This window comes from Gobio gobio (assembly GCF_949357685.1).
Source record: "Gobio gobio genome assembly, chromosome: 17".
NCBI lineage: Eukaryota > Metazoa > Chordata > Actinopteri > Cypriniformes > Gobionidae > Gobio > Gobio gobio.
Window position 1 is genome coordinate 34,883,136 of NC_137110.1, and position 23,497 is coordinate 34,906,632.

A 23,497-nucleotide genomic window follows, 5' to 3' on the forward strand; every position below is an offset into this window, starting at 1 on the left:
ACTTCGGGGGAGGAGAACCGAACTGAAGCCTGCAACCCAGCTCTACAGTCTGCAGGACCCACGTAGACACACTCGGAAGGCATGACCATGCGCCGAGATAATCTACTAAGGGAACCAGCCTCTCGAGGCTGGCCTCGGGTGTCAACCGAAACCCGTTCCCGACCCCCTGAAGCGGCTAACCGGCAGGGAGCAGTCGAGAATGATTTTCGGTGGGCGCACACGTTCGCTGCCCAGTCACAAGTCCTATTGGAGGCGACGAAGGCGGCGTGCGTGCACGGGAAATCAGTGAGGCGCGAAGCGTCTTTGACAGCGGGAACACAGCACTGATTTCCCGAGAGCTCCTGGGGGAAAACGACCTCGGTCGCTCCTACCCGGGAGAGGGGGCTGGCCAGCAGGGGCCTCATCTAAGGGAGCAGCTCGACAGGGCCGCAACACTAGGGCAGATACTGCGAATAGCAATTGCCTGAACCTGATGTGTCCCGCAGGCAACAAGGCGGCGAGAACGACACCAACTTCAGGAGGGCTCCATCTTAGATGAATATCCAGATCACAAGTTAAACACAGTTGGGTGACAGAATTAAAGTATCCAACTTATCAAAGTCGGATAACATGACACTCAGTTCCTCGGAATTAAAATGCCATCATAATCACCAAACCCGTGCCACCTGATCTGAATGACAGGCTGAATAAAAATACATCTAACTCCTCAAAGTCAGATAATATTTTAATTTAATTCCTCAGAATTAAATGCAGCCACAATAAGGTGAAACATAGTCTGAATGATAGGCTGAATATCTAACTCCTCAAAGTCAGATTATATTTAATTTAATTCCTCAGAATTAAATGTAGCTGTAATCATCAGACGACACTGTTTTATTTGTATTCATATGGACTCATAAACCCCGCGTTGCCTCAGCAACGTGGTTCAAGCCGTCATAATACAATTGGCTTTCATCCCTCGAGAAAAAAGCCAAACAGTATCAAACAATACGGTGAAACATGGTCTGAATGACTGGCTGAATATCTAACTCCTCAGAGTCAGATCATATTTCATTTAAATCCTCAGATTTAAATGCAGCCATAATCATCAGACGATACTGTTTTATCGTACTATATGGACTCGTAACCCACACGTTGCCTCAGCAACGTGGCTCAAGCCATTAAGCCAACCAGTATCTCATGCACACCGATCGCGTGTGTTCACTTTAATTGCAGACCCATTACCTGCGCGCTGCCTCGGCAATCGCGCTTATAGAATCTTGCATACATATAAAAGTGCTTATAACTTCGACTGCCTCGATGTTGAGCATGTCTAATTCCTCAGAATCAGACCGCTCAAGCATCGGGTCCTCCGCTCCGGGGGAAGAAGCCTCAGCGGATGCGGGACCGATCCACGGAGCTCACGAGGCTGGCCGGCCTCATCGAACACGGCCAGCCGAGAGCGGAGCAGCCTGAATGTCAGCTTTCATATAATGCTCGTAAGCGGCTCCCTCGAGAGCCACCCGAGCATGCTGAACACCCAGACACTGCACACTCAGCAGGTGTGCATCCGAGCCCGACATGTAACGGGGACACGGATGCACACACTGCTTAAACTCTCTCACTTTTCAGTCACCATTTCACACACACTTTCACTTTTTGACAAACAACAATAAATAGACAGACAGTTTCACAGAGAGCGCTATGCTGAAGAGCGATAACTGTCGTTACTATGCACAGGCTCCCCTTATGTATCTTCCGGGTATGCCGTCATAGCTACGTCATGACGCAACACCAATCAGGATTGGCATGATTTCATTCAGATACGCTGTTGCTTAGGGAGTGTCCCCAAATTCGTTGTTCCGATGCAGTGCGAGTTCCCTCGAAAGGGAACTGCCTTATGTGAAGTTTACATGTTTGCACACAATGTGTTATTTGAGTGTTTATTATTATATCTAAACATGAATATCAGCTGAATCTAGGCTCATAGTTTGGGCTCTGTTGTCAACCTTTAATATTGTAGTAATAATGTGCAAGTAAGGGCTCCTAGTTTACAGCATTATCCTTAAGAAACTTTTAGTTATAATTGAATTTATTTAAGGTCAGACAGTTTTTTCACCACTGTTTAATACATTTAAAAAGCAATTTTTTAAAACTGCTGTACCGAACCGTGACTTCAAAACCGAGGTACATACCGAACCGTCAGTTTTGTGTACCGTTACACCCCTACAGTTCATACATAACTGATGTATGAATGAAAATGTTACTTGTAGTGGGTGACTTACTATCCAACAAGCTACGGTATTAAACAAGCTACCAAACAAGGTAATGTTATAATCGCTAACGGACTCGTGGAAAATACATCGGTTATCATAATTTTTTTGTCATTTATTAATGACTCAGTGTCATCTCCATTAAAGAGAAAATAATCACTTCATCCAATGTTTAAAGTGAATAAAATAGCCTTGACAGCCTCCTTACTGGAGTTCCACAACTAGTGAAGAACTTTGCAGTGGGGAAAGCAGGCAGTGGGCCAAAGCACTATGAGACAAGGGAGGGGGACTCAAAATGTTTCTAAACTTAAAACAATTTGTTTTGCCCCGTTTGCATTTGTATTGTTTTACTTACACAATGATTTTAAGGATATATATCATTATAATATTTACAATACACAGCATGGTTTGTTTTGGGTTTTTTTGGGGGGGGGCAACCCTTTGATGGTGTAGGTCCTGGGGTAGGTTGATAACATGGCTCTCTGGAGCGGTGATGGTGGTGGGGTTGTGTTTTATGTTCACGTGTATATTCGTGCAACCACAGCAGTATGTCAACTTAGTCACTGCAGAATGTCTCTGTATGTGTTAGGAGTTGCACAGCTTTGTACCTGCTATGCATCAGCAGTGTAAGCAGATTTAGTCCACTGCTACCAACTCCACTATCTTGTCATATCCATAATAACATGCTAAACGTTTATCCTGAGAGTTGTCATGACTGAAATTATATGTTTAGTTATAAAATTTTACATGGTGCATGCTAGGGGTGAAACATTTCACATTTCTCATGGTTCAGTTCATTTTAGGGTTTTGGGATCACTGTTTCAATGCGGTTTGGGGGTGGGGGGATGGGGTGTATAAATGAAACAAAGATAAATTGGCATCTTGGCTTGGGAATATTTTCCCACTCTTCTCTGCAAAAACGTCCCAGATCTGTTAAATTGTGAGGGCATCTGCTGTGCACATACCTCTTCAGGTCCAGGATTTTCTATAGAATTCAGGTCTTGGCCATTCCAAAACATTGATCCTCCTTGACACCTGGTTTGGATAATTCCTAAACATTTGGTATAACCCCTGCTCATAGTTGTCAAAACCTAAGGGTCTTATACTGTGGTTTATCAAAAAGTTTGCTGTTGAAATCAACTGCTGACCCATGAGCTTCAGCAACTATGTCATCCAACTCCACATAGTCATGCAAGTGAGAATTAGAGGCGCTTTGATTTGTATAGCGCTTTATACAATCTAGATTGTTTCAAAGCAGCTTAACTGTAATAAACAGGAAACAGAATAAATTATGCAAACTTCATCGAATATGAGATTCAAATTTTGCTGTGAAGCAGCTCTAAAAAATTATTCTGCTTCCAGAGCAAATGTATGTAATCCGGTTCTCTGAGAGGAATGAGATGCCGATCTTGCACAAAAAACAAACAAACTGTTGAACGAACTTAATTAAATTAAGGAAAACTTTTCCATGAAATGAAATGAAATTTTTCCAACAAAATCTAATTAGCTTGAAATGATTTGTTGAAATCTTGTTGTATGAACTTAAATTCATTTATTCAAGACTACTAAAGAAGTTGTGAATACTAATAAGAATTCTAACAAAGTCAATACTAATAAGAAAGCCCCTTTAAGAGTCAGAATATTGTAAGAGCCAATGGCTCAAATGTTGCTTCTGCTAATGCTCCCAGGACCAATGCTAGGTCCCAGGAAGGAACTTGTAACCTGCAGATAAGCATATGCTGTCTAGCACCTCACAAGAACCGAGACATCAGATGACCAGAGGATAAAGGTATGTGGCTAGTTGAAATGGCAGCCACATAGACCTTTAATATAGACAGGGTCAAACATGTTGACAAGTGTACTTGAAGGAACTCCAGCACTGAACCAACCGGGCTGTTGCCTTGGTTCAGGTGGTGTTGTCCACACCATGATACAAAGAGTTGCCATTTTAAGCCATACTGCTTCCTGGTGGAAAGGGCTCTAAAAATCAGAATTGTCTCAACCTTGGTTGGAAGATCATAATCTATGGGACCTCTCAGGAGCCAGACCCTTAGTTTCCAGATCTCAACCCCTGCCTCGATAGGATGTATGCTCCTCAGTTCACCATGCTGCCATTGCTGAGGCAGTCTCATATGCATCAATCCAAGTGCTGTTACCGTAGATGTGGTTGCCATATGCCCCTGGAGTCAATGAAATTGTTTCAGTGGAACCACTGTCTTCCCCCTGAATGCATTCAGGAAGTTCAACACCGACTGCGCATGGTCGTGGGTGAGACGCGCCATCATATTGGCCGAGTCCAACTCCATACCGAGAAAAGAGATGCTCTGCACAAGGGAGAGCTTGCTTGAGCACCAGGTCCCTGTGCTTGCATAACAGATCTCAAGAGTGAGCTAGAATTAGTCAGTTGCAAGGTAGTTCAGAATGCGAATGCCCACTTCCCTTAACTGGGCAAGGGCAGTCTCCGCGATATTGGTAAAGGTGCGGGGAGACAGGGACAGCACAAAGGGGAGGAATGTATACTGGTATGCCTGATCCTTGAAAGCAAATCAAAGAAACGTCTGTGTCGGTTGCAAATGCAAGTAAGGATTTGTTTCTGCAATAGCATCTTGAACAGGATCTTGTAAAGGGCCCGGTTCAAGACTCGCAGATCCAAGATCGGTCAGGGAATATAACGTCCCAAAGTAGAAGCAGTAAATGTAGTGTGACTCTTACCTGCGCCATGAATTTTGTTCCACGGAAGGCGAAGTCAGTCAGAACTACCCTCGTGCAGCTCTTTGAGTGCTTTGGCCTGTCCAGCGGCACTGTAAGCCTTAGGGCTGCCGTTGTCTTACATGCCTTGGATGGGAGACGTGGACGGTTCCACCAGGTGGCGGCACTTTGAGGATGACAAACATTTCCCCCTTGAAAATAGTTCACATGCAATCTTTAACATGGTTTTTCAGACTAGTTTCAAGAATAAAGTTGGGCTTCTGCAGCAATATTTCTTTATTCCAAACAGGATTTTTCCACATTATGCTCTAAGTTTGGTCACCACACATAAGGCCTTCATTTGTGACACACCTTAATGTCATTGATTATTGGTCAGGAAACAACTTCAGACATGGCAGTTGTAAAAAAATACTTTGTGCAGACCTCGAGGGTTCTTACTTGTTGTCCCAGACAAAGCATGTGTACTGCTGGTAAATCCATAGCTACTTCATTCTTTGTTTCAGTCTTGTATTCTGTCCTGGGTAGGTGGCTGTAACAAAGCGCACAACAAAGGAGATATTCAAGGATAATTTTAATATAATACTCTACACACCAAACAGGAGAAAATCTAGGAGAATGTACAACCACATAACACATAGAACTTGAACAATGCAAGACAAGGAACAGACAGAAACTGAGGGCTTAAAAACACGGCAAACAAAGAAGCTAAACAAGATAGTTAACAACACATGGGGGGTATTTTAGAAAGTAGGTTATGTGACATACCCAGGTATTTTTAAGAGTAAAGTAAGCGGATAACCTCAACTTTCGGTTCCAAAAATGGAGGTAACTTTCAGGGTATGTAAATAGCCATAGTAACTCTCTGAACATAACCTGCTCCAGAGTAGGTTATGTTCCAGGGTTAGTTTGCTTAAGAGGTATTCAGATGCGTGTTATATAATTAATATAGTTATATTAATATAAATAAATGTCTTATATTGTTACAGTTATATAGTATATATTAATTCTATTAATATATTAATTCACTATTATAACAAGGTAATGTTTTAATGTTAATATTAATTCAATTCAAATATATTTATTATTTATTTTATTGTCATCTCACACATGGATCTGCATTCAATTAATTAGCATCAAACAAACAATATAATCCTTATTCTCAGTGAATAAAGATGACTTATTAAACAAAAAGGTTGAAAAAAATTATTGCACAACCACAATAGGTGGCGATGTGCACTAAGTAGGTTATGTAAATTGCCATTAAACAAAATAAGTAGGATCGATTCGTCGCTCTGTTGAGAATGTCTTGTGAGTTAACCGTGAACATACTCTGGGTTGTCTGAACCTACTCCTGGATGCATTTTTGGAACCAGCATACCTCGAGTAAGCAAGGTTTGAGTTAATCAACCGAGAGTTCAAGGTATATGTGATGGTAAGTTAACCTTGCTTTCTGAAACACCCCCCTGAACTGAGGGCTCTAATAAATCTGTAACCTAGGAAACAAACAGGCAGGGAACAAAGGATTAAAGAACTAATTAACCAACTAACACGGCACACAGAAACAGAAAACAAGTAAATCTTAATCAAAACAGAACATACACGTGACACTTGCTCATAATTTTTTGTCAAGATTTTTTTTTTTTTTCATTTTGAACCAAAACGCTTACTTAATGTAGCTTTAAGGAAATATAATACTCCACATGTAACCGTGAGTCCTTTCTTGTCTAACTGTGATCAGTTTCTTTCTGCCTGACTTATTGTTTTAAACTACCCCTAACCCATACCCATGTGAGGTCTCATGCAATCAGCTCTCTTTGGGGGTCATAGTGGACTAAGGCTTCTGCTGACTGAATATTTTCTTTTGACTGTTCAAATGCATCCTCTTGTTCAACACTCAAGAGGAGACAAGAGGAGAATAGGAGACATTGGTAGAACCTTCAGCTCTGCAGTTTCCACCTTGTGTCCTTGAACATTGCCTCCATTCCCATGAATGTGCTTCTCATTTTAGTTGTAGCTCTGCTCTTTGCAGTCTTGGCAGAACTGTGGCAAGAGTCTAGAAGTGCTTGTGGTCAACTTGTAGTCCCCTCATAGTCTCACTGAATTGTCAGGCTTTAGTATGGGTGCTGAGTTATTTATTGGCTCTATCATTATAGTTTTGTAATGATAGAGTTGTGTTGTAAGCAACTTACAGTATGTTCCTCACTTCATCTGTGTGAATCTCTTTTCTGTTTCCTATGTATGTGGTGTGCTCTTTGCACTTTTCCTTGTTTGTCTGTCTTGTGCACTGTGCTCCCCCTCCATTTTTGACTTGTATACCTTCAGTATGTGTCTTTTTGACACATTTATGTCATTTTATTTTTACTTAACCCTCATTTGTGCTTTGGGGTCAATATGACCCCAATCGACTTTTCTTTAGTTAAAAAAAAATGGTTCCCTATATCTCAGGGGAATAAGGGAAAGGAAGGGAAAGTTATCTAACCATACACACACAAAAAATCTGGGCTTGATTCGGTTGTTCTAAAGGTATGTAAAAAAAAAAAAAAGTCACACTCATGACCTTTGGGGTCAATATGACCCCACATTGAAATGAATGGGAAAAAAAAAAAAAAAATTGTTTTTTATTTTTCTTTTGTCAAAAAAAATCTATAAATCCAGAATAAATCTGAAAATGTCCCTACCACAATGAAGTCCTGGTACTATAGCACAAATGTAATGTAGAACGAACATGATCACTTGCACACACACATGCTCACGCACACAAACACACACACAGGTGTGACTCCAATTGAAAGCATTTTTTTTAGAAATTGACAAATAAAATCAATAATTCCAGCATAAATCTGAAAATTTCCACACAGAAATGAAGGCCTGGTACTAGAGCAAAAATGCAATGTAGAATAGACATGCTCACTCAAACACACACACGCACACACACATACACACAAACAGGTATGACTGCCACAGCCAAATAAAATCAGCCACAAATGCAGAACTAAGATAAAAGGGGTGAGACCTAATGCACACACACATGGGCGCGCACACACACACATGCGTGCACACACACACACGCACACGCACACACACAGCACACTCGCACGCACGCACACACACACACACACACACACACACACACACACACACACACACACACACACACACACACACACACACACACACACACACACACACACACACACACACAGAGAGAGAGAGAGAGAGAGAGAGAGAGAGAGAGAGAGAGAGAGAGAGAGAGAGAGAGAGAGAGAGAGGTGTGACTGTCACAAAGAGCATCTGTATGGAATTTGTCAAATGAAATCAGAAATCAGCAAATGAAATAATTTGTCAAATGAAATCAGCTATCAAATGTAGAACACGTGAGTGAATCAGTGAGACCTAATGCATGCACACACACACATGCAGAGAGAGCAAGGGAGAGATGAAAGGTAACTAACCTGTTCGACTTTGAGAAAGTTTACTCTGAGATCTAAGCTGCAACTTTGTTTTGAAAATAAAGAAATTGTTCCTACACGAAAGGTATACAAGAGGGTCTTTGGTGTCCTGCACACAGTTCATTCTGTGGCAGTATGGCAAATAAATACACTCTCCTGGAGACTTTAAATTACTTGCTTGATTCAAGAGAAACTTTAGGTGTTTCTTATGTGGCGATTTCTGTGGTATTTTGTAAAAACAGACATTTCAAAACGCATCAAAAACTACCAAAATTCTACTATTTGAAAGAATATTTATTTTTAATGTCTTGTATAATGTTTATACAAAAATTCACAAAATGTATCATAAAAGTTATGATATGAGCAGTTGGCCACATCCAGTAAAATGAATGGATCTCTATTGCCCTCTGCTGGGTCTCTATGGACAAAACAATTTCTTTCTTAAATTGTAATTCCTTCAGGTTTGTCTTTGACCAACAGATGGCAGAATTGTACAGCTAACACCTAGATCAATATCCAGAAACAAATTATATTTAATTTAGATCATCATTTAAGTATTTTTTTCATAAAAAATTAATATTTCACATGCAAGCTAATGGTATAGTTGAGGAATTGTGTGGTAAATAGGTACAAAAGTACTTTGTATATCCAAAAACACAGCATTACTGTATAGATGAGAAGTAAACAAAAAAAAATAATATATTATATGTATTATTAAATGTTGGGGTCATATTGACCCCAAATGCACTGAGTGTAAACAGGAAACTAAGGACATATGAGGGTTAATGAGTTACAGGCTACTTCCGCTCTCCCCGACATCTGCACCATGCTTTGCATTGATACCCTCTTTGCTCATAGTTCGGCCCTGGTCGCTCCACCATTTGTGCACCTTCGTGGCACTCGGGACATCTGCATGTTGGGCCTGCAAATCCCTCATATTCTTGTTGGCTGTCTCTATTGTCCTGTTTCTTACAATAACCTGTGCTCAGTGTGGTCGTTGGTTATTCCACAGACCAGCCTCTTTCTCTATGCATTTCTGTTGATTTGTTTCCATAATTGCAGTTTCCTTAGCATATATATCCTTACACTCTGCGTCTGAATTATAACTAACAAAATTAATTTCCGTCTTGCTACATCAGTAATATTTATTTGACTCACTATTGAATGGCATCTTACTGCCTACCATGTTAGCCATCTTCTTTCCCTTGCTTAACATCTTTACTTCACAATCAGTAAAGTTAATCTTTTTGCTCATGAGATTTCTTCAGTCTTTCCTTTTTTTCCTTGACGGTATTTTATGTAATGATTTGAAACTTGAGGGTACAGTCAGGATGTTTACTGAGAACCTATCCCTTGCAAAAATATAGTGTTCTGACAAACCTCTGTGGCAAACTTATGGTGAAAATTGCCACAAATTCCTTTTTTTTATTTTTATTTTTTACATGCGAATTAGCTGAGTGGCGAACAGTTTGCAGCAACTTTGTGGCAGACAGTTGTGGCAAGTCTGTGGTGAACATGAGTGTATACAGGTGCTTCTACTTTTTGGTGTAGGTTCAAGGTATTTTTTAAGCCATTGAAGGTTTGGATATATATAAATACATATAAATACATATATAAAACAATTATCTCTTGACAAATACATATTCTAATACAAAGCAACAACAACAACAACAAAAATCAAACACTATGTGCTAAAGTTCTAAAAATATTTGTCATATAAAAACAATTCAGTTTACAAGCAATGATTAGCTTTAATTCAATAAATTATATTAAATAATCAAGATAAACAATCAATATTATAACCTCTCCTCAACCATTAAATACTATAAATTCATTCATTTACTTGTTTTTTATTCACATATCCTATTAAGCATGACTACTCCCCTACAGGTACGAGTTCACTTCTTTGTTGAAGTCTGCATCTTTCATTTTCAGATGATCTGAAAATGAACTGAAAAAGAGAGTGAAACTAAACTGTATCATGGGGTGACGGAACATTAAGCATGTGTTATTCATTTCATTGCTCAGATTTTTATTAATTTTAACTTAAATGCTGTTGATGTCTTGCCATACAGATCACATGATTCTTAAAGTCCCTCCATGAGTTTGTGAATGGTGAAGCCTGGGCCTTCATGCTGGAACCTCTCAAGAGTTGTTACAAGCCATGTTTTTAAGACTGCCAATGACTTCAGTATCAGGGGCAGGCTTCATTCTCTTTCAGGATCAACTGGTAAATAAATGAGTTTCTAAACAATCTATATATACAGCTGATACAGAATATGAGCATGACTATTCATCTAATCACATCTAACATCATCAGCAGGCAGCTTATTTACAATCACTAAAATGAAAACCTCACTTACATAAGTAAATATAAATTATGGGAGAATAAGAGGGACATAGATTAAAAATGACACAAGCGTGACAGACAGACAGACACAGACAGACAGACAGACAGAGATAGATAGATAGATAGATAGATAGATAGATAGATAGATAGATAGATAGATAGATAGATAGATAGATAGATAGATAGATAGATAGATAGATAGATAGATAGATAGATAGATAGATAGATAGATAGATAGATAGATAGATAGATAGATAGATAGATAGATAGATAGATAGATAGATTTGCTGTTTGAATAAAAAAACCACTTACATGATTCATGTAGATCTGAAGAACTGTCACATTAGCAGAACTTCAGTATACTTCATATCTATTGACATAAATTTCATGCTATTTTCATATTTTTGTCATTTATATAATTTGTTATGAAGTTAAAGTGCCTCACCAAACTCTGCTTTTAGGTTGCTGCAGATTTGCCGCAAATTACCCATAAGTTAGCCGCAAAGAAATGTTTTTGCAAGGGACATGCTATTTTCACTGTAAATAGTGTTACAGTGTAAATAGTGGTAAATACTGTTTGCACCAAACATACATAGCAACAAATAGCATCTTGTTTGCATTAAATACAAACAATGACATGCTATTCACATAAAGTGTAAATAGAAGTAACAGGATATTTGTACTCAGAGCAAATAAAAAAAATTTGGCAGAGCTAGTGAAATTAGTCATGGCTATTTGCACCTGTCTTGTAGAACACAGATCAGATTATGTTTACAAAGCACTTTTGTAGTGTGAATTGGTACAGTAATGTAAAGTAAATTATTGTATATTGAAATTTGAATCCAATAATTCTATGATCACATTTAATGCATTTTCTTTCTTTCCTTTTCCTGCAGTGTGCAAGTTGTCCTGCCATAAGAAATGTGAGGTAAAGGTAAATCATGGATATATTTTTCACATTTTTCTTAATTTATTTAAAAATAAGTTTACAAAAGAATATCTTCTATTTCTGGCTGTGTATCATGCTCGATTTTGACACAGGATTTTCTTGGTGTGTTTTATTTAATTGACCTTTATTGACCTCTGTGTACATGTGTGTTAAAATCACACTTGAAGACATGGTCCACTTTTTACCTATATGGTTATGAAATGAGCAGGGTTAACCTTTCAAACGTGTGAAACAAAGCAGTGTTTTCAACAGACAACTAAAAAATTGCAGAATGTATAACCCCAATGTATTTGAGATTTTCTATCTTGTCAAGTTGAAATGTTTTATATAATAATTCAAATTGTATGGGTTGTGATATTGACCTTGTGTTTGCCATGTAAATAGCCCTGATGCTTACATGTTGTTAAGAACTTAATAAACAAGCAAACAACAGGCGACCAATAAAGAAATTTGACAGAATGTGCCTCGTATCATAGCTTCATACAGTCACAGAAGCTATATGTGTTGTAAAACAGCTAATCAGGATTTACGTGTCAACGTTTTTACTCACCGAGACGGAAGTGCGAAATAAGCCGGTTGTTTAAACTACTCGCACACTGTATTTATCTGAACATGGCTGAACATGGAACAATATGCAAATGAGAAATTTAACTGAAGGTTTAAGTTGTTTTGAACTCAGGATAATTGTTTAATTGTTACACTGTACACGTGCATGTCATGACCATTTTTTGCTGCTAATCTAATTTTTGCAAGTTTTATTAGCATTCTTTAAAAATTAGGTTATCGCATTGCCTTAGCAAAATAGCTAGCTTCAAATTTAGCAAGATGATGATGCAACCAGATCCAGATCCTGCCTTTTTAAAATGTTGTGAAGCATTGTTGCAGTCCATAAAAAAAGCTCTAATGATTCTGATTGACAGCCGTTTGGGCTGCACTTGGTGCCGTGGCGCTTCTTGCGACCTGAATTGCAGTTGTGGCTTGAGGAAAACTTAGAAAAATACTAAGGTAGACAGAATACAGTTTTAACTGAGGCCTACATTTAAATAAAAAATACTGAGGATGTATTTTTTTGAAACTAGCAAAAGCAAGGTCATGGGTTCGATTTCCTGGGAATGAAGGAAATTAGGGAAATTAAAGAAGACAAATCAATAACATAAACAGGCACAGTTTTGATTCCCAATAAAAGAGAAGTAAGAAAAGGAAAACATACGCCCAAAAAGTTCCCTGAATGCTTTTGAAGGGATGTAGACTATGCAGTCTAAATTTCCATGCAGAGAGAGGATGCATTCGAGCTTGCATGATTCACAGTGTTACAACTGTACCACGTTACTATACCTTACTTCTTGAAATCAGTCAAATGTATTAGGTTGCTATATATAAGCATTAGTTAAAAGCAAATAATGTACAAACTTGGTCTTGTCTTACAACATTGTTTCAGAATGATGTACAAAGCCATGAATTAAGACAATACATTTATGAATAGTATGTTGTAGGCCAAATTTGATATCTCCTTTTAACATTGTAGAGAGAAGTGTTTATGGATAAGGACACAGAAAATGTAACTACATCACTGATAGGTTTAGTGTAAATTTTAAGGTCTATAAACACAGATCAACCTAAAATGTATTTTCTACTGCAAGATAAAAACGACTCTCATGGATTGGAAACCATAAACACCAAGAAAACAATGGAGATATCTGTATGAAGTCAAACTGTATGAGGCCCCACTACGGTTCATCGTCACACGCATCGTTGGGTATAACAAGCTCGTAAATATTGGTCAGCAGCAGGTGTTGGCTACACACACAGAGAGCGAGAGAGAGAGAGAGAGAGAGAGAGAGAGAGGTGCACATTTATTCTTTACCAGACAGATGGCTCACGAAGCAGTGCCACCAGGAATATGCATCTGTTTCAGACATTCTTGGAAAAGAGTAATCAAGAGATAAATATTTTAGGTGGTGGTAGAAGTAGATTGTTTGTATTATGAACTTGTTCTTTACTTGGTACATTTTGTTTTAAGTCAATGACAAGAGTTTAATGTATTTCACAAGTCTCATACATTTTATTGCTATGTCGTTTTTGTTAATGAACTGCTAATATAATGTGTTATTTAATGTGTTGATGTGTATTATTGCTCTTTCAACAAATTGATTAAAGTGAAGCAGATTTGAATCTGGTAAAAACGTTAGTTTGTATTAAGACATTTTTTATAAGATATTTGAAAGTTATCTGGAAACAACTGTTTGTAGGACATCCTAAAGATCCAGATCCTATTCAGTTGTACTTACTTTCATGTCATAACCTATATACCATTATTTTTCAGGTTCATTAGGTTACAGTGGAATTTTAACACAATGAAAAATCATAGTAACCATGTCTGTCCTGCTCCAAAAAGGACAAAAACACCTAAAAAGAATCCATAAAAGTTTTCCTTACAACCCATGCACTACTTCTGAAGTCATAAAATAGCGCATTATGTGAGGAACAGATTGAAATCTAAGGTGAAAAATGTCTCCTTTGCAGCAGATGTGAAACATCATTCTCCATTCAACATATTTGATCTTGGCTGAGAATCGAGATTGGTTACGACACAGACAAGATCCATCTATGACACCGAAAACGTATTCAATCTGAAACCAGTCGTGAATCAGCGAAAGGGGAAAACTACCAGTGAATAACTCTTAAAATTGTGTTCCTCTCTCTCCTATTGCTTTCTGTCTCTCAATCGATGTCCGATCAATGAAGGCAAAAAGAAACCTTTCATTATTACATGGCTCTCTGAAATGGTTGATTCTGATTGGGCAGTCACGACAATCCAAGGTCAATTAGTCAATAGCAATGCTGTATAGTCACCGCTCATCTGGGTATTTGAGGCTGGTACTTCTTTCACGTCTCCCATATCATACAGGCTCTCTCGTTTCATTCAAACGCAGCTGGTGCCATCTTGCACCTTAGTTGTCGATTATATTCATAGTAAAACAATTTTACTTCAGTATTAAAAGTAGGCCTACTGTAATGTACATTATCCCTTAAATGTCTGTATTGTTTGAACTTGTTTGTTCGTCTAGAAGCTTTGCATTTAATAAGCTAATAAAATATTTAATCTCAAATCAATTTTTGTCAAATTAGGTATGTATGTGGAAACGAACTGTGTAACAAGCAGGAAATGTACATCCAGCTGGCTCTTATGACAAAATAAACCTGTTTAGGGTGATACAAGACCCAATTATTTAATTAATTAATTGCATTTTGCTATAACAACCAACTGGATGTACATTATACCTTACTTCGAAAATGTGCCAGTACATCCTAAAGGGCAGTTTTTTCAAACCAGGAGAAAGAGTTCCCAAAATGGTGGTCGAGTATGTCTCTGGGTAGCATGCTGCATGTTGTGTGTGGCCAGTCTCCTCCTAGAAGTAGTGGAAATGTAGATTTTTAACCAGACCAACATCCAGGGCCCAAGAATCACACCCTTGCACATATTTTATATCACTGTGTAAATGTATGATAGGGATAAGTGTTTTTTTTCCTGGTTTTCCCAGGTTGTAACAACTATGACCAGGCTGACAAACCTTCCCAAATCTAAAAAATCCACTGTCCATTAAAATTATTTTCTCGCCCAGTTCTATCTGTTGGTGTCATGGTCAAGAATGCAATCGCAAGCCATGCTTGGGCCTCATGGGGATTCTTGTCTGTGGGACTCGACTTTTTGCTCAGCCCCACAGCTGTCAGTGAACTATTTGTACAAGAGGTGCCCTTCAGGAGAATTGTTTTTCACTGCCCCTCCAGGGAGAATGTTGCACCACTGTCACTATGATCCAAGGCCTGTGATGCCTCTGCCAATTTCAATGCCTCCACTATTTCATTCATGGATACTCAGTTCCCACAGCTTACCTCTGTGGCCACGGGATTGAACACAAGAGCTTATCTACTATCACTTATTCAGCCACCTTGAGCGGGTTTAAATCGATCATTCATGGCAGTTTATAAGAGAGGAAAGAAACACACAGGAGAGGATTGTGTATTGAGCTGAGGCAGAACATATTCCAGGTGCATTTTCTTAGTCACTACCTGCTGAGAGAGAAGTTGTTACTCATCTTTCTGGTTCGCCATTGGTTTAAATTCCCACCAGTGATGATGTAGATTTTTCACAGGTGCTTCCAGTTATGTTGCTCCACCCTCAGCCAGGTGTTCATGCTCATGGTCTCCAAAGTAAAAAAAAAAAGAAGTGCATCAAAGATTCTCTTTGGTACAGACAACTATTAAGCCCCATCTACATATGCAGCAATTTCCAGTGACAAAGGGACCTCATTTTGAATAAGAGCTGGCAACTTCCAGTGAAACGCGACTTGGCTTGTCCAGTGGCTTCAGAAAAGTTATAAAAGTTTAATTTTATGCAAATTATGAGCTTTAAGGATCGGCAACCAATAGGAGTGAAGAATGTCAGTGGAAATCACAGGCAAGACAGGACTCAGGCTACGTCTACACTAATACATTTGAAAAAATGGTGTTTTCATTTCAAAATGCTCTCCACACTGAAACATCAGAAGTTGCTTAAATCATCTTACTGCACATGCATAAAACGTAATAAAATCTCACTGAGAGAGACAAGACATAATAAAGTTATCATGCTATTCTTCTGCCACAATCACTTTATTAGCAAAATATCTCACCACTTACTGGTGCGTTCAGGTCGCACTCAATCGCCACTCATTGTATGGTCTAAAACGCAATTGCCCGCATGCCTTTTTCCACAGGACGGCAATTGCGAGTAAATTCTGTCATTTGTGTTTTCACAGTACACACTACAAAAAGAAAACAAATTCCTTAAGTTTTACCCACAATAATATATCATCTTTGATAGCATTTTCAGTGGATTTTTCCTGGCTTCAAAGAATGATTGTAGAATGCTGCAGGGATGCTGTATTTTTGTAGGCCAAACCCCAGGATTGAGTTAGCATTCTAGCACTTCCTGTTCCATCATCCCATGGTTAAATGCATGAAATAAGGTCTGTGTGTAACATTCAGGCAGGGAAGAGTTGAGATGAGGATGTAATTCGATCTTTTTAGTCACACAAAAAAGAATCCATTAAGAATAGACAAAAATCACAACAACTTCACATACACAACAAAGACAACAACCAAACAGAGAACTGAAACTAAGGAGTAGATACACAGGATAGTGAATAACTGAAAAAGGAACAGGTTAACATAATCAAACACTATAGGAAGCCAATGATGAAGCCCGGGCAAACATAGAAAATGAGAAGGCCTTGTGTTTAAAATCACACTCTTGAAAACTATTCTAACTCAAATTCGCAGGGAAAATGTTTTTTTAATAAAGACTAAATGTCAGAAACTTAGTGATGGTGAAGCGACCGTAATGTAGTTTGTTTATAGCCTACATTAGCTTTTCACATTTGCCGTTTGTATTTAGGCTTCAAAATTCATAAAAGTTGTGTGTGAAGATTGTCATGATGTACAACATGTGTAAGATCATAAACTTTTGTTGGTCACAGAGTTTATTTTCTGCATTAGTCCAAAAGCCAATGGAAAAATCCTATTATGTTTGTGCCGAGGGAACCAAGGTGATGCTAAATTCAGGGTCATGCTGTTTCATAATAAATATACTGGATTACTTTTTCATTAAATCATGCTTTATGTGAAAGCAGCAGTATTTTGAAAGCATCTACTTTAAGAAAGAATGTGATTATGTAATTAGCTTTTGCATATGTAAATCACTGGTCTACTACAAGACGTGAGAGTTGTATCACTTAACGGCTCTTTTTCCCTGTGCCCCTTGACTGCTACCACCTATTCTTATCTGCACTCAAGGCGAGGCTTTTGTGATCTCAAATGGGCCTATTGTTTTGAGTCAACATTTTAGTGAACAGAATCAGAAGATTCACTCAGTCACTGGTATGAATCAAAATTACCAACACTGGTGACCCATACACTGTAAACAAAAATCAGGTCTCCAATTAAAAAATTTCTAGTGACTGATCACATCAAAAATGTTTAGTTGGCCAAATTGAATTAATGTGAATTAAATTGCATCAATTCACAGAAATTCAATTTGGCCAACTGAAAATTTTAGATCGGCCACTAGAAAATTTTCAATTTGAGACCTGATTTTTTTTTACAGTGTATATGTCACTTTAAGCAAGAATATATATTTTAAAAGTATGTGAACCCTTTGGATTTACCTGAATTTCTGCCTGAAGTTGTCATAAAATGTGACTTGATCTATAGTACAGCGCTTTTCAAACCTGTCCTGGAGGCCCCACACCACTACATTTTGTATGTCCCCCCCCAATCTTATCACACCTGATTCAATTCATCAGCTTTTCATAGAGACCACTAGATCTGAATTAGTTGTGACCATTATGGAAACATCTAAAATGTGTAGAAATATAATAATAATTAAAAAAAAAAAAAAAAAAAAGAATATATATATACATTTAAAGTGGTGAAAAATTGCAATAACTTCTTTATTCAAGATGTGTACAACACATTTTATGTGCAGCAAATTGTAAAGTTTACAATTCACAAAATTCAGTTGTCAGTATCCAGCAGTATACCACACATGAGATCCTGATATTGACAATATATTGATTACAATTCTTTGTTATTTATTGTAGGTAAAAATATGGTGAGCAAACAATTAATCTTGTTTGCTTAAAAATACTATACTGATACAGTATATTTAGATTCCTTGAGGGTGGGTGGGTAACTTTACAGGCTCTAGATTCATTGAGATTGGAGCTTTTTGTCTGAGCCTCCTTGTCCTATAAAACACACATACATTTTGTTTGCTGAGTTTGCTTTTTACAATAACTTTTTTCCTGGTGTCAATTTTTTAGGACCTCAGGTAAATCTAAAAGGTTCAGATACTTTTTTCCTGCAACATTTTTCTGCAACCTATAAAAATATTGCCTATACATAGCAATATCACACTCGTAGCTGTAATTCAGCCATAGGCATGAGGCCACAGGCAATCACAGCCATGCTGATATAGAGCCATATCGCACAGCTACGAGTGTGATATTGCTTTTATACAACAGTTCGACGGCACAAGTGTGTAAATAAATAAGAAACAACAACGGAGTGTCTTTAAGTGCCGGAACTACTTCCTTCCGCTAAGGATTCAAATCTAAAGTTGACAGTTTAACAGATGAGCCCAATCTTCCGTTACTAATTCTAAAATATCACTTTAGAACTAGCAACGAAGGAACGCTTCATTGAAGCCTATTACACACAGCTCTGGCGAATACTTGATTCTGATTAGTCTATCGTGCCATCCAGCGGTATGTTATCCCCCAATAACAACCGGTAAAAACTGATAACACAGGCTCATCCGGGTAACTGTCACTGAATTGGTCGCTTTGCGCTTTCTACAAATGTTTTTTTTCCTTGTGGAAGTTGTGTTCAGTGAGCTAATAAAATATTAAAACTCAGTTGTACAGTTAATTATGTCAATGCAGACTCGCTCTCTCTTGTTTCATACAAACTAAGCTGCTGCCTTTTTCCGACGATTGTTTTGTACACTGACTGTAATGGATTATAAGATAACAAACAGGTATGATTTTAAAATAGTTTTATCTCAAATCAATATATCCTATTCCCATAATTATTTATGTGGTGAAATACCGTGTAATAAGTGGTATGACTGTAATGTCAATGTCCGTCTAGTTTGAACTTGCCGCATACTAGCAACTGCTTTCTCCGCGTAAACTTTACATTTAAAGAGCTAATAAAATATTTAGACTCAGATCAGTATTTCATGTCTAATTATTACTTATGTGGCAAGTAGCCATAAGTGGGATAATGTACATCCAGCCAGCTGTTATCGCAGAATAAAACCCGACTTCAGGGTGATTCAAGCCCTGATCTCAGTGTCTGGGTTTATTATGGGATAACAACCAGCTGGATGTACATCATCGCTTACATGTAGAGTGAGATCGACTAATCGAGGGCATTACCTGCACCTAGCTGATATTCTTCAGGTCAATCTTAAATTTATAATTCCAAAATTTCCACAGAGGAAAGCGATATCTCTGTGTTTTTGTTAATGGAATTTGCCATGACAGAGCTAGTCAATGCAATTGTAAGTTGTGTCTTACAAGGTGTTGTTTAAAGTAAAAACAGTGTCTTTGTTTACAACCTTGTTTCAGTCCCTTTCAATATAAAAGTCTTTGCGCCTGACTCACTCATAAAGACAGTCTTTTCTACCATCTAATGGTACAATAATACTGTACAATAGAATATTGTACAATAGGAAATAAACACAAGCGAACAGTTCAGTCAAAAGTACAAAAGCCGCGCTAGTTATTGTACAGGATTTCAGTTAAATAAAAATATATGAAACTTACCTTTGCCTTTAGCCAAATTGATTTGCTCTGGAAAAAGTAATATATTAATAAGACCAAAGATTGCCCGTAATAATAATACCTCATGTTTAAACACTATCTACATAAGAGACAGCAGCAAATTCTTGAAGGACTGGCAGAGATATAGCTGTTCTCGGCAGGTACATGAGCGTTGAAGGGCCTACAGCATCTCCAAAAACGTCTAAACAAATTTTCAAATAGGTGCTATGTTTATATATAAGTCACATATTGGAGGTCTATATACAGTAGCTACATTTCTGCCTAAAAAAACTACAACAGTAGTATTTGTAAAATAATGGTTGTCTTGTTCATCCGTCATGACACTCGCTATGAGAGATATTGCAAGCGGAGTAATACAAATGGTGAAACGGTGCCCGTGGTGATACTGGTGGAATATCGCATGGCTGGAAAAGGCTCTCAGTCAATCAGATTCGAGAACCAGAACGAACTGTTGTATAAAAATATTTATTTTATCCTATTATTTATATTCTTTTTCTGTTAAAGTGTGCTATTTGGATGTAGGCCTGCTATACATCCAATAACAGACCCGGTCTGTTAATGTCAAATGTTGAATTACCTCTTGTACCTTTTGTGTAATTGAATTGAACAGTTTATTTTACAATAGGAATAGTTTTTTGTTTCACCATTCTGTCAGACATGTTGGAGCAAAGAAAGTCTCAGTTGTCTTTTTTTCTCCCTCTATGTCCTTTTTACTTGTAGGTAGCCACAGCCTGTGAAACTACAACTAACTGCAATCAGGTAAGCTATTTGTTCAGCATTGATTGATTGATTGATTGATTGATTGATTGATTGATTGATTGATTGATTGATTGATTGATTGATTGATTGATTGATTGATTGATTGATTGATTGATTGATTGATTGATTGATTGATTGATTGATTGATTGATTGATTGATTGACACCAAACATTGCATGTATTGCAAAGTATTAGTGAAAAACTGATGGAATTTGGCATGTGCTCTTCAGATGTGCTGTTGTCAATGTGTATTTTGTTCAAATATCAAGCGTATACCGTCAGTTCTAGCAGGTCACATTAGTCAAACTGGACCCACTTTATATTAGGTGGCCTTAACTACAATGTACTAACATTTTAGTTAATAATTTGATACAATGCACTTATTGTGTGCATACATGTTGTTACATTGTACTTACATTTAAAAAAATACCTGCATGTAATTACATCTGTAGTTAATTTCTGTAGTTACATTTGTAATTACACAGTTGACACTAACCCTACCCTTAAACTTACCCTTAGCACCACACCTGTCCCTAACCCTACCCATATCCCACCTCAATATCAGAAAAGGTGTTTTGCAATACAATTTGAACACAGTAAGTACATTGTACTTATTTTTTGATGTAAGTACATAGTAGTTAAGGCCACCTAATATAAAGTGGGGCCGTCAAACTCGCATCAGCTGTCTGTCAGCTGATCACGTCTACCTATGGGAATATGATGTCTATCACCGTATGCATATATAGCTCCTCAGTACTATCAGCAGCTAGCACGTTTCTCCAGAGCTCATTTACCCTCCTCCACCCCCAGCTCCTCCTCTTGTCAGTTAGGATTTGGTATTCTGATTTCGCTTGAATCAGACTAAATTACTGAATCAATTTGTACATGTAATATCAACTTTAATGATATCTGCAATACATTATGTTGGTTCTGTTCTGTTTACCCTAAGGGGGGTTATTGCTGCTCCCCCTGCTCTTATCCATGCTAGGCATGGATGCGCAGGGAGTTCTTGCCCAGAACAGAACCATACCGGCAAACCAAACTATATGCTAATAGTCAATCAATCATCTTTTACGATAGTGGTCCTGACATAATTGAACAATGTGGCAATAGCCATTGTGGACCATACCTAAAAAACGAATGGGTCATATCTGATTAAACATTCCTTTTTATTATACTTTGAAAACATATGTGCAGTTATATTTGTGGAAATATATGTAGATTGTGTGTGTGTTTTTTTCTGTCGTCATCTTTAACCAGGGATCCACAAAGTCTCCCAATATGGACTCAAAACGAAGACCATCCAGGTATGCATGCTAATATACACTGATATCATATCCTAGAGTTTTGTAGAGTAATAACTTAGGCTAGTAGAGTTTGTCATTTGTGATCTGCAGTGATCAAGTTCAGTATCTGAAACGATTTGGTTTATGCAAATTGGATTAATTAATTTGCGATTATTTCAGCTGACGCCTACAATTGCGAAGACTTCAGATGATGCCAATTTTGGATCGACATACAAAATCGATCACATATTATCCTTACATTGTATATTATCTTTATATTGTAATCATTATGAGCAGAGGTTGTGATTGCTGCCTAACACATTCACTGTGTGTGCTTAATTGAATACATGACATTAAGCACATAGCATATTATGTTATAGCTGTGTGTTACTGCCATATGGACATTATTTTGACACTCATCTCTGAATGATAACAGAATACTTTGTAAATTGTAACACTGAAACAAGCATTTTTTTGTAATGCTGCTTTGAAACGATGTGTATTGTGAAAGGTGCTTATACAATATGTCTGATACTCTATCATCTCCCCTATGGCTGGTGTAACTTTAGTTTTACAACCAAAAAAAATAAATGGGCATGGTGCAGACGATCAAAATAACCATATATCTTTGTGTCTTAGATCAATGAACAGCAAGATCTTTCTACACAAAAAAATAAACAAAACAAAAAACATGCCCAATTACATTATAAATCAGGTTATCCTTGTCTTTTATTTAGTGTCTAGCATTTGTCATTTCTCTTCCCTCTAAGGAGCCTGAGTCTGATTCAAACAATGGAAGAAAGTAATGAGGTGGACCTGGTCTATATCACAGAACGCATCATTGCTCTGTCCTTCCCTGATGCAACAGAGGAGCAAAAATACAGTGTACACCTGAGGGAGGTGACCAGCATGCTCCGTTCTAAACACCAGCAGCACTATCTAGTAAGGATCATTGGAGCAATTGACCATCCCAAAAGAACGCTAGTAGTTCTAGTATATTCTTTCTGGTGAATTAGAGTTTAATGTTTCCCTGTATGACTATTAACTGGTCATTATGTGATCACTCTCTTTGAGGATGTTAAATGCTAGGGAATCTCCATCTGGAAAAATTATACACCTGTTATTGTAATTTCACTTAAACTTTCACATGCTTTTTGTTGTTAATGTAAACTGTACATGTCCATTTTTGACACGTACATATTGCTCCATCCGTGTTCTTGCATAGGCAGGGTTTTCTTGTATATTTACTTTTCAGGTAATGTTAATGGTATGACTCATTTCAGGGTCAACTAAAATTTCAATTTAAAATCAGTCAGCACTATACAAATGTATCTTTATCTTTAAATAAAGCTA

At 37.7% G+C, this 23,497-nt stretch overlaps 1 protein-coding gene across 1 annotated transcript in view; it reads left to right on the forward strand.

The window, feature by feature from the left end:
- The window catches only part of tns1a (tensin 1a), a gene marked incomplete at its 5' end in the record, with an annotated part of 114,394 nt that overhangs the window by 53,852 nt on the left and 37,045 nt on the right, over positions 1 to 23,497 (forward strand). The window contains 4 exons of the mRNA XM_079841012.1: positions 11,657 to 11,694; positions 20,820 to 20,858; positions 22,119 to 22,165; positions 22,915 to 23,086. Of these exons, the coding sequence (XP_079697138.1) occupies positions 11,657 to 11,694; positions 20,820 to 20,858; positions 22,119 to 22,165; positions 22,915 to 23,086 (296 nt within the window). The remainder of the gene's footprint in view (positions 1 to 11,656; positions 11,695 to 20,819; positions 20,859 to 22,118; positions 22,166 to 22,914; positions 23,087 to 23,497) is intronic.